Below are 12973 nucleotides of genomic sequence, written 5' to 3'. Positions count from 1 at the left end.
AGTCTGGCTTGACGCACGCTCCTTCCGCTGCCTGCGCTTGCTTTCTGCATGCTCTCGGCGACGAGACTCGAGGTGCTCAGTGCCCTCCTGGATGCACTTCCTCCACTTAGGGCGGTCTTTGGCCCAGGGACTCCCAGGTGTCAGTGGGGATGTTGCACTTGATCAGGGAGGCTTTGAGGGTGTCCTTGTAACGTTTCCTCTGCCCACCTGGGGCTCGCTTGCCGTGTAGGAGTTCCGAGTAGAGCGCTTGCTTTGGGAGTCTCGTGCCTGGTATGCAGACGATGTAGTCCGGCCCAATGGAGCTGGTTGAGTGTGGTCAGTGCTTCGATGCTGGGGATATTGGCCTGAGCACGAACACTGACATTGATAGAGAGTCGGAGAGGTTTAGGGAGGGAGTTCCAGAGCTTGGGGCCCAGGCAGCTGAAGGCACGGCCACCGATGGTTGGGCGATGGAAATCGGGGATGCACAAGAGGCCAGAATTAGCGGAGTGCAGAGATCTCGGTGGGGGGGGGGGGACGGCTGGAGGAGGTGATAGAATAGGGAGAGGGCGAGGCTATGGAAGGATTTGAAAACGAGGATAAGAATTTTAGGAGCTGAAGGTCAGTGAGCACAGGGGGTGATGGGTGAGTGGGACTTGGTGCTGGAAACGCTCAGCGGGTCAGGCAGCATCTGTGGAGAGAGAAAGAATTAACGTTTCAGGTCAACAAACTTTCATCAGAACAGGAAAAAGTTGGAGATGTAACAGTTTGTAAGCAAGTGCAGAGCCAGGGAAAAGGGAGTTGGAAGGTTTGTGATCGGGTGGAGGGGAGGAGTGGCTCAGTGGGCAACAATCTCGCCTCTGAGACAAGAGGTTGTGGGTTTAAGCCCCACTCGAGAAGAGCATAAGAGTGAGGCCCAGTTTGTTCTCTCAGTAGTCACTGTTGTAATGTGGGAAACGCGGCAGCCAATTTGCGCACAGCAAGCTCCCACAAACAGCAATGTGATAATGAGCAGATAATCTGTTTTAGTGATGTTGATTGAGGGATAAATATTGGCCCCAGGACTCCGGGTATAACTCCCCTGCTCTTCTTCAAAATAGTGCCAATGGGATCTTTTACATCTACCTGAGAGAGCAGACGGCGCCTCGGTTTAGCGTCTCATCCAAAAGACGGCATCTCCGACAGTGCGGCGCTCCCTCAGTGCTGCCCCTCCGACAGTGCGGCACTCCCTCAGTGCTGCCCCTCCGACAGTGCGGCGCTCCCTCAGTACTGCCCCTCCGACAGTGCGGCGCTCCCTCAGTACTGCCCCTCCGACAGTGCGGCGCTCCCTCAGTACTGCCCCTCCGACAGTGCGGCACTCCCTCAGTACTGACCTTCCAACAGTGTGGCGCTCCCTCAGTACTGCCCCTCCGACAGTGCGGCGCTCCCTCAGTACTGCCCCTCCGACAGTGTGGCGTTCCTTCAGTACTGCCTCTCTGACAGTGCAGCGGAGCTCCCTCAGTACTGACCTTCCAACAGTGCAGTGTTCCCTCAGTACTGTCCCTCCGACAGTGCAGCACTCCCTCAGTACTGTCCCTCCGACAGTGCGGCACTCCCTCAGTACTGTCCCTCCGACAGTGCAGCACTCCCTCAGTACTGACCTTCCGACAGTGCGGCGCTCCCTCAGTACTGCCCCTCCGACAGTGCAGCGCTCCCTCAGAACTGCTCCTCCGACAGTGCGGTGCTCCCTCAGTACTGCCCCTCCGACAGTGCAGCGCTCCCTCAGAACTGCTCCTCCGACAGTGCGGCACTCCCTCAGTACTGCATTGGGAGTGTCAGCCTAGATTTATGCGCTCAAGTCTCTGGAGTGGGACTTGAACCCACAACCTCGAGGCGAGGATGCTGGCCACTGAGCTACGGCTGACAAAGCCCCTATCAAAACAGTTTGGTAACGGGACTATATCCCCTATTTTCCTTTGGTTGCATATTATTTCTGTAATTTGATGATTTGTGTAACTCGCCGTAACTTGTGAAAATCGAAGGTTTAGACGTCTGTCTGTTTTTGCTTCCGCCTCTCTGTAGGTGAAACTGCTTCTTCAGAAATTGTACGAGAACAAAAAGATTGCCAACGCTACACACAACATCTATGCTTACAGGTAGAGCAAAGACCGATTGTTTTAATAAACTTAGAATCGTATAATAATTAAATAATGGCCTAAATACTGCAGCTGGGGAACTTAAATTCAATTACATGGATTAATTGGATATGAAGGGAATCAAGGGATATGGAGATAGTGCAGGCAAGTGGAGTTGAAGTAGAAAAACATAAGAAATAGGAGCAGGAATCGGTCATACGGCCCCTCGAGCCTGCTCCGCCATTCAATACGATCGTGGCTGATCCGATCATGGACTCAGCTCCACTTCCCTGCCCGCTCCCCATAACCCTTCACTCCCTTATCGGTTAAGAAACTGTGTATTTCTGTCTTTAATTTATTCAATGACCCAGCCTCCACAGCTCTCTGAGGCAGCGAATTCCACAGATTTACAACGCTCTGAGAGAAGAAATTTCTCCTCATCTCAGTTTTAAATGGGCGGCCCCTTATTCTAAGAACATGCCCCCTAGTTCTAGTCTCCCTCATCAGTGGAAACATCCTCTCTGCATCCACCTTGTCAAGCCCCCTCATAATCTTATACGTTTCGATAAGATCACCTCTCATTCTTCTGAATTCCAATGAGTAGAGGCCCAACCGACTCAACCTTTCCTCATAAGTCAACACCCAGCAATATTTCCAGCAATGGCATCTCTTCCCAATCCCGCACTGTTACCTCTGAAGTCACTGGATCTATCCTTGGCCCTCTTCCTCATCTACATGTTACCATTTGGTGAAGTCATTTACAGTTATGGGGCCAGCTTCGACATGTACTTGCAGAGTGATGTGATCGGGGCCCAGGAGAGGCGAGGGCCCAGGGGCAGCAGGAGTAGGCCATCCGGCCCCTCAAGCCTGCTCCACCATTTAATAAGATCATGGACTGATCCGATCATGGACTCAGCTCCACTTTCCTACCCGCTCCCCATTATTCCCTTATCACTTAAGAAACTCTCAATTTCTGTCTTAAATTTATTCAATGACCCAGCTTCCACAGCTCTCTGGGGCAGCGAATTCCACAGATTTACAACCCTCTGAAGAAATTTCTCCTTATCTCAGTTTTAAATGGGCGGCCCCTTATTCTAAGATTATGCCCCCTAGTTCTAGTCTCCCCCATCAGTGGAAACATCCTCTCTGCATCCACCTTATCAAGCCCCCTCATAATCTTATACGTTTCGATAAGATCACCTCTCATTCTTCTGAATTCCAATGAGTAGAGGCCCAACCTACTCAATCTTTCCTCATGTCAAACCCCTCATCTCCGGAATCAACCTAGTGGACCTTCTCTGAACTGCCTCCAAAGCAAGTATATCCTTTCGTAAATATGGAAACTAAAACTGCACGCAGTATTCCAGGTGTGGCCTCACCAATACCCTGTATAACTGTAGCAAGACTTCTCTGCTTTTATACTCCATCCCCTTTGCAATAAAGGCCAAGATACCATTGGCCTTCCTGATCACTTGCTGTACCTGCATACTAACCTTTTGTGTTTGATGCACAAGTACCCCCAGGTCCCGCTGTACTGCGGCACTTTGCAATCTTTCGCCATTTAAATAATAACTTGTCTTTGATTTTTTTTCTGCCAAAGTGCATGACCTCACACTTTCCAACATTATACTCCATCTGCCAAATTTTTGCCCACTCACTTAACCTATCTATGTCCTTTTGCAGATTTTTGAGTCAGCCGTGATCTCATTGAATGGCGGGGCAGGCTCGAGGGGCCGAATGGCCGACTCCTGCTCCTATTTCATAAATAAATTTTGAATAAAAAGCTAGTATCAGTGATGGTGACCATGAAACTACGGGATTGTCATAAAAACCCAACTGGTTCACTAATGTGCTTTAGGGAAGGAAATCTGCCATCCTTACCCGGTCTAGCCTGTATGTGACTCCAGACCCACAGCGATGTGGTTGACTCTTAACTGCCCTCCGAAATGTCCGAGCAAGACACTCCGTTGTATTCAAGGCGACGGCTCACCACCACCTTCTCAAGGGGCGATTAGGGATGGGCAATAAATGCCGGCCTTGCCAGCGACGCCCACATCCCAGGAATGAATTTAAAAAAAGAAACTGAACTGAGAAGATCACATTACAAAGATTAATTCCAGTTAATCATGCAACATTCGGCCTATCGTGCCCATGCCGGCGATCCATTTAGTCCCACTCCCCTGATCTTTCTCCATATACAGGCAACTCTCAATTATCCGCACACGGATCCAATGGGAAACCATTGTAACGGGATTTAAAATTCCGGCCGGGGAAGGCATCGGGTTTTAACGTTATAATGTCAATCGCTCTAACGGAGAAATCGTTTACCCGGCATAGCCCAATACTCGAGGGATCCGGATAATCGAGAGTTGCCTGTCTATCGAATTTCCGTTTGAAAGTTATTATTGAATTTGCTTCCGCCGACCTTTCGGGCGGCGTGTTCTTGATCTTTACAACTCGCTGCGTAAAAAAGATTCTCCTCCTCTCCCCTCTGGATCTTTTGCCAATGACCATAAATCTGTGTCCTCTGGTTAACAATATTGATTTCCTGGGCACCGGGGGAGAGCTCCGCTATTGCTTTAATTAGCCAGGGCACCAGAGTGAACAGCCCCTGCTCGTCAAAATAGGGCCCTGGGATCTTTCATGTCCCCTTGAGACGGCGCTCCCTCAGGACTGCCCCTCCGACAGTGCGGCACTCCCTCAGTACTGCCCCTCCAACAGTGCGGCGCTCCCTCAGCACTGCCCCTCCGACAGTGCGGCGCTCCCTCAGGACTGCCCCTCCGACAGTGCGGCACTCCCTCAGGACTGCCCCTCTGACAGTGCGGCGCTCCCTCAGGACTGCCCCTCCGACAGTGCGGCGCTCCCTCAGGACTGCCCCTCCGACAGTGCGGCACTCCCTCAGGACTGCCCCTCCGACAGTGCGGCACTCCCTCAAGACTGCCCCTCCGACAGTGCGGCACTCACTCAGTACTGCCCCTCCGACAGTGCGGCGCTCCCTCAGGACTGCCCCTCCGACAGTGCGGCGCTCCCTCAGTGCGGCACTCCCTCAGTACTGTACTGGAGTGTCAGCCTGGATTTTTGTGCTCTCTGGAGTGGGACTTGAACCCTGACCTCTCTGACTCCGAGGCGAACCTGTTACCCACTGAGCCTCAGCTGGCACTGAGCCAAGCTGGACGAAACTCCCTCAAGGCGGCAGTCTAACTCTGCTTCACTTCAGAGACCATTTAAACCTTGACACTGGACTTAAACTCGAGATTCTGCATCGGTATGAAGTGGTTTGGGCTCTGACCTGATGGTAAACCTTTTACCGTATTAACACTCTATAAAAGTGCCTCTATACCTTCAGAAGGACTTTACAAACTTATTTCCAATCTTTTTAATGGTAGAACAAAATGTTGACACAGAATTGGAAGTGAGGTGCCCGTGACTGGAGCTGTGAGCGTGTGCGGAGTTACATAAGAACATAAGAAATAGGAGCAGGAGTAGGCCATATGGCCCCTCGAGCCTGCTCCGCCATTTAATACGATCATGGCTGATCCGATCATGGACTCCACTTCCCTACCCGCTCCCCATAACTCCTTATTCCCCCATCGCTCAAAAAACTGTATATTCAATGACCCAGCTTCCACAGCTCTCTGAGGCAGCGAATTCCACAGATTTACAACCCTCTGAGAGAAGAAATTCCTCCTCATCTCAGTTTTAAATGGGCGGCCGCTTATTCTGAGATTATGCCCCCTAGTTCTAGTCTCCCCCATCAGTGGAAACATCCTCTCTGCATCCACCTTGTCGAGCCCCCTCATAATCTTATACGTTTCGATAAGATCACCTCTCATTCTTCTGAATTCCAATGAGTAGAGGCCCTTCCTACGATTCGCTGAGCTCAGTGTAAAGGGCAAGTCTGCCAACCTCACCCTTGCACTGCACAACATCAACAACAGCTTGCATTTATATAGCACCCTTCACATAGTAAAACGTCCCAAGGCGCTTTAGATATGTTGTGTGGTGAAGGGGCTCCCAGGCTGCTGCTAGGGAGGGAGTTCCGGTAGTTTTGACCCAGCGACGATGAAGGAACGGTCGATACGCGTCCCAGTCAGGGTGGCGTGTGTGACTCGGGGGAAGTTGCAGGGTTTGGTGTTCCCATTGCCCTTCTCAGCAAGCAATTAGAAAAGCAAATGGCATGTTGGCCTTTATTGCAAGGGAGTTGGAGCACAAGCGTAAGGACATCTTATTACAGTTGTACATCATCACAGGCAGTCCCTCGGCATCGAGGAAGACTTGCTTCCACTCTTAAAGTGAGTTCTCAGGTGGCTGAACAGTCCAACATGGGAATTACAGTCTCTGTCACAGGTGGGACAGACAGTGGTTGAGGGAAAGGGAGGGTGGGGAGTCTGGTTTGCCGCACGCTCCTTCCGCTGCCTGCGCTTGATCTCTGCATGCTCTCGGCGACGAGACTCGAGGTGACTCAGCTTCTTCCTTACAATTGTACAGGGCCTTGGTGAGACCACACCTGGAGTACTGCGCACAGTTTTGGTCTCTTTACCGAAGGAAGGATATACTTGCCTTCGAGGCGATGCAACAAAGGATCACTGGACTGATTTCTGGGATGAGAGAGAGGGCTGTCCTATGAGGAGAGATTGAGCAAGTTGGCTGATACTCTGGCGTTTAGACGAATGAGAGGTGATCTTATTGAAACATACAAGATTTTGAGGGGGATTGACAGGGTAGATGCTTAGAGGTTGTTTCCCCCGGGCTGGGGAGCCAAGAACCAGGGGTCACAGTCTCAGGATAAGGGGTCGGCCATTTAGGACTGAGATGAGGAGAAATTTCTTCACTCAGAGGGTGGTGAATCTCTGGAATTCTCTGCCCCAGAGGACTGTGGATGCTGTGTTGTTGACTGTATTCAGAGCTGAGATAGATACGAGGGGGCATAGTTTTAAGATGGTTGGTGGAAGATTCAGAGGGGATTTGAGGGGGTGCTTCTTCACGCAGAGGGGTGTGGGGATCTGGAACTCACTGCCTGAAAGAGTGGTGGATGCAGAAACCCTCACCACTTTTAAAAGGTGCTTGGATGGGCACTTAAAGTGCTGTAACCTACAGGGTTACGGACCTAGAGCTGGGATTTGGGATTAGACTGGATAACCTCTTGTTGGTTGCCGCAGATATAATGGTAAGTACTGCAGGGAATCGAATACGGCCAGGGTGATGATCTGGACTAATTTTTATCGCCTGGATGGGTCGGAGAGGAATTTTCCCAGATTTTCTTTCCCCCAAATGGCCTGGGTTTTTATCTGGTTTTTGCCTCTCCCAGGAGATCGCATGGCTCCGGTTGGGGTGGAGTGTAGAATGTTTCAGTGTAAGGGGTGTCGCAGTTGTGTGGGGCGGGCTGGTTGGGCCGGGTGCTCTTTACCTTTCCGCCATTGTTCATTGTTCACAGGTTTATATGTAACCTTCAGGGCTGCTGACCGAGGGCCGTGCGGCTCTTTGTCGGCCGGCGCGGACACAATGGGCCGGAATGGCCTCCTCCTGCGCTGTAAATTTCTATGTTTCTATGATAGCTTTTTGGATTCTAGGGGAATCAAGGGATATGGGGATTGGGCGGGAAAGTGGAGTTGAGGTCGATGATCAGCCAGGATCGTATTGAATGGCGGAGCAGGCTCGAGGGGCCGTTGGGCCTGCTCCTGCTCCTAATTCTTATGTTCTTGTGTGGGAATTAATTGTTTAGGATATACTGTGAGGACCAACACACATTCCTGCAGGACTGCGAAGATGACGGAGAGACAGCAGCTGGCGGGCGCCTTCTACATCTGATGCAGGTAACGGAGTACTTAATAACTTTTAATACAAAATAACTTTTAGTCCTTCATCGCTGTGGAAATATGTCCCCTGTAATTTTTTGGGGGCGCGTGGGCCCTGTAACTGGCCGCGTGGCCCGTTCGTTTTTTCGGCACAGGTGTGGTTATTACCGTTGTAAAGTTGGTGAGCGACCTGCACGGGACCTCCAGACCGCTGCACAGCCGCACAACTTAACGGGAATATTGGTTACCGTGTGGTTTTACTATCTAGCTTCTTCAAACGAGAGATCTAATTGTGTTGTTTTATTGTCATGTTAATCTTCATTCTCAATGGTCACTGGTTCGTCAAATGATATAGCACAGAAGGAGGCCGTTGAGTCCATCGTACTAATCGGTCCCACTCCCCAAAAACCCTGCAATTTTTTTCCCCTTCAAAGTATTTATCCAATTCCCCGTTTGAAAGTTACTATTGAATCTGCTCCCACCGCCCTTTCAGGCAGCGCGTTCCCGATCACAACAACTCGCTGCGTAAACACATTCTCCTCATCTCCCCCTCTGGTTCTTTTGCCAATGACCCTAAATCTGTGTTCCCCATCCACCAGCAAGTGGAAACAGGTTCTCCTTCTTTACTCCGGGAGGGCGCTGAGCACCTCGAGTCTCGTCGCCGAGAGCATGCAGAAAGCAAGCGCAGGCAGCGGAAGGAGCGTGCGGCAAACCAGACTCCCCACCCTCCCTTTCCCTCAACCACTGTCTGTCCCACCTGTGACAGAGACTGTAATTCTCGTATTGCACTGTTCAGTCACCTGAGAACTCACTTCAGGAGTGGAAGCAAGTCTTCCTCGATTCCGAGGGACTGCCTGTGATGATGATATCGAAATCCTTGCATTATAATGTATGAATCCAAACTACCACAGCAAAGACAGGCCGACTTGGAACAACCTCCCACCAACCCGTCTCAAATCTAGACGTCCATTTTGGACGGTCGCCGAAGCCCTTCAGCGATCTCCCCTCAGCCTCGATGACCGAGGATGAAATGTTTGGAAGAACTGCGACACACGGAATGGATTCCTCATCGAGGACCCCACAGTACAACCTGAAGGTTCAAACCTTCCTCGCAAACAGTGGACAACCCATCATCACAGGCAGTCCCTCGGAATCGAGGAAGACTTGCTTCCACTCTAAAAGTGAGTTCTCAGGTGACTGAACAGTCCAATATGGGAATTACAGTCCCTGTCACAGGTGGGACAGACAGTGGTTGAGGGAAAGGGTGGGTGGGGAGTCTGGTTTGCCGCACGCTCCTTCCGCTGCCTGCGCTTGCTTTCTGCACGCTCTCGGCGACGAGACTCGAGGTGCTCAGCGCCCTCCCGGATGCACTTCCTCCACTTCGGGCGGTCTTTGGCCAGGGACTCCCAGGTGTCGGTGGGGATGTTGCACTTTATCAGGGAGGCTTTGAGGGTGTCCCTGTAACGTTTCCTCTGCCCACCTTTGGCCTCCAAACCGGTCACGGTCGATGCTGCCAACTTCTCCATGGATGGAAGATTAAAGCGTCCCCATCATGCGACTGTGGAGCTCCTAATCAGACCCTGGGGCACATCATCGAGCACTGCCCTCGGAGGGAATTCGCAGGCAGCCTGCACGATATCCATGCTGTTACACCGGGAGCTTTGGCCTGAGTATCTGACTTGGATATTGTGCCGAAAATTGAGGTCGGAGGCTTCCTTTGGACGAATGCCTCTGACCCGAAAAAATTCTACGAAACTCCCTGTTGGTCCCGGAGCAACGTGGGATCCCGGTCGGAGGCCTTCATTCATTGCGCATCGCACGGGGAGATGTCTGTAGTGGGGAAAACCCCCCCCCTTAAACACCGAAACACAGCACAATAAATAAATAAAACACCTCACATATTTAAAATTAAATGTAATTAAATGTTTTAGAAAAAAATAAATGTTGTGGAATTTTTTTTAACGTGTTGTAACAGCGTTAAAAATAAACTTGCCTTAATGGACAGGGTTTTTAATATCAAATTGATGATTACATTTAATTTTTCTATATTTTTAAAGTGTTAGGCAAAGTATGTTATACATCTGCTTTTACCAGGTGTAAGAGTTTGAAGGAGACTTGCTGAGCATGAGTTGGGCAAAAATAGCCCGATCTCTGCTCCCGGATGTCCTCCTGGGGATGGGTAGAATCTGTCGAAAGAAATTTTGACAGATCGGAAACATAGAAACATAGAAAATAGGAGCAGGAGTAGGCCATTCGGCCATTCGAGCCTGCACCGCCATTCAATATGATCATGGCTGATCCTCCAGCTTAACACCATGTTCCTGCTTTCTCAGCACGCGCATGGCGCCCCGAGAACCGGCTTTTGCGAAGCCTCGCTGGGTCTGTCCGCACTCCATCATCATCATCACAGGCAGTCCCTCGGAATCGAGGAAGACTTGCTTCCCTCTAAAAGTGAGTTCTCAGGTGACTGAACAGTCCAATACGAGAACCACAGTCTCTCTCACAGGTGGGACAGACAGTGGTTGAGGGAAGGGGAGGGTGGGACTGGTTTGCCGCACGCTCCTTCCGCTGCCTGCGCTTGGTTTCTGCATGCTCTCGGCAACGAGACTCGAGGTGCTCAGCGTCCTCCCGGATGCACTTCCTCCACTTAGGGCGGTCTTTGGCCAGGGATTCCCAGGTGTCGGTGGGGATGTTGCACTTTATCAGGGTGTCCTTGTAACGTTTCCTCTGCCCACCTTTGGCTCGTTTGCCGTGAACGAGTTCCGAGTTGAGCGCTTGCTTTGGGAGTCTTGTGTTGGGCATGTGGACAATGTGGCCTGCCCAGCGGAGCTAATCAAGTGTGGTCGGTGCTTCAATGCTGGGGATGTTGGCCTGGCCGAGGACACTAATGATGGTGCGTCTGTCCACCCAGGGCATTTGCAGGATCCTGCGGAGACATTGTTGTTGGTATAACTCCTCCGTACACACCCGGCAAAGCCGGAATTTTCGGCCCAGAGACATTCGATTTGCTTTGCTACTACAAGACGAAAGAAGAATCATCATCAAAATCTATTTCCGCCCAGGCGTTCTGTATTTAGCTTGTTCTTTTGGGTGGAGAAATCAGAACCATTTCAATAGGTGCCACTACTGGGCAATAATTCATGAGGTGACCCAGTCTCAGTAGAGAGTCTGTCAAGATTGGTGTTTAAAAATGTGCATACTGACTTCTCCCAGTGCAACACAAACAAACAGCTCGAGTGTTCGAGCCCAGTTCATCCGCTGATTTATTCAACTGCATCATGTTTAATTAAATTGTTACATATCAAAGAAGATTAGATACACAGAAAGCAGTGTGAATACATGCAGAGTGAATGAGTATAATCACTGCATTCCTTTCACAAGTCACTAATAATCAAATTAAATGGTATTGCGAAGGGTTTTGAGAGAGTACTGTGTCAAATTCTGGGTACCGCACTTAAAAAAAAAAAAAACCCCATAGAAACATAGAAAATAGGTGCAGGAGTAGGCCATTCGGCCCATTCAACAAGATCATGTCTGATCACCCACCCCAGCACCTCCCCCCCCCCCACGTCCCCTCCACACCCCCCGACCCCCCCAGCCGCAAGGACCACATCCATCTCCCTCCCGAACACATCCAATGAACTGGCAACAACAACTCTCCGCGGCAGGGAACCCCACAGGCCAACAACTCCCTGAGTGAAGAAATCTCTCCCAATCCCAGCCCCAAACAGCCCACCCCCCATCCCAAGAGCGTCCCTCCCGCCCCGGCTCCAGACCCACCCGACACCGGGAACACTCCCCCCACACCCAGCCCGCCCCGTCCCGTCAGAATCCTTTCCAAATGTCTCTCTTTGGCAGTCCCCTGGAGTCGAGGATGACTTGCTTCCACAATAAAATGAGTTGTAAGGTGACTGATGGAGACCAATGCGGGACCTACAGACTCTGTCATCACCATAGGCCGTCCCTCGTATCGAGGATGACTTGCTTCCAGGCCAAAAAGGGATGAGTTCACAGGTGTTCCAATGAAGGACCGAATATTCCAGATCCCGAACTACATGTTGAAGGGTGGAAGATGCCTGTGCGTGGATTTTTTTTAACATTGCACACCAGCCACCACACGGGCTTGGCAGAGATGTCACAGGTGGGGCAGACGGTGTTTGGAGGGACGGGTGGCTGGGGGGCTTGGGTTGTCAGTGCACTCCGTCTGCTGTTTGCGCTTGGCTTCCGCGTGCTCCCGGCAAAGAGACTCGAGGTGTTCAGCGCCCTCCCGGATGCTCCCCCTCCACCTTGAGCGGTCTTGGGCCCGGGATTCCCAGGTGTCAGTGGGGATGTTATATTTTTTCAAGGAGGCTTTGAAGCGTTTTCTCCGCCCTCCTAGTGCTCGCTTGCCATGACGGAGTTGGAGTAGAGCGCATGTTTTGGGAGTCTAGTGTCGGGTATGCGGATGTAAGGGCCTTGGGGAGGGTGCAGAGGAGATTTACTAGATTACCAGGGATGAGTGACTTCAGTTATGTGGAGATTATTTGAGCTTTTTTTGCCGATTATCTTAAATCTACATCCTTTGGTTGCCAACTCTCCTGCCGGTGGAAAAGGTTTCTCTCTATCTACTCTACCAATACCCTTCATAATTTTTAACACCTTTATCAAATCTCCCCTTCACCATCTCTGTTCCAAGGACAACAACAAAGGGAAAATAGAATATGAGAGTAAACTAGCGAGAGACATAAAAACAGACTCAAAGCTTCTACAGGTATGTAAAAAGGAAAAGATTAGCGAAAGTAAATGTGGGTCCCTTACAGGCTGAGACAGGAGAAATTATAATGGGGAATAAGGAAACGGCACACAAATTAAACAAATACTTTGTGTCAGTCTTCACTCAAGAAGAAATTAGTATTAGTAAAAAAAATGGGTCTGAAAGCCGATAAAGCCCCTGGACCTGACGGCCTATATCCAAGGGTTTTGAAAGAGGTGGCTGTAGAGATAGTCGATGCATTGGTTGTCATCTTCCAAAATTCCATAGATTCTAGAACGGTTCCATGGATTGAAAGGTAGCTAATGTAACCTCGCTATTTAAGAAAGGGGGAG

At 50.6% G+C, this 12973-nt stretch overlaps 1 protein-coding gene across 3 annotated transcripts in view; it reads left to right on the top strand.

Moving 5' to 3' along the window:
• The window catches only part of impact (impact RWD domain protein), a 100618-nt gene that overhangs the window by 72498 nt on the left and 15147 nt on the right, over positions 1-12973 (top strand). For all 3 annotated transcript variants that reach the window (XM_070896756.1, XM_070896748.1, XM_070896761.1), the window contains 2 exons: positions 2041-2114; positions 7816-7906. In XM_070896756.1, coding sequence (XP_070752857.1) covers positions 2041-2114; positions 7816-7906 — 165 coding nt within the window. The remainder of the gene's footprint in view (positions 1-2040; positions 2115-7815; positions 7907-12973) is intronic.

This window comes from Pristiophorus japonicus, chromosome 1, assembly GCF_044704955.1.
Source record: "Pristiophorus japonicus isolate sPriJap1 chromosome 1, sPriJap1.hap1, whole genome shotgun sequence".
Classification (NCBI taxonomy): domain Eukaryota; kingdom Metazoa; phylum Chordata; class Chondrichthyes; family Pristiophoridae; genus Pristiophorus; species Pristiophorus japonicus.
The sequence above is the reverse complement of the archived record's forward strand: the minus strand, read 5'-3'. Positions and strand labels throughout refer to the sequence as shown.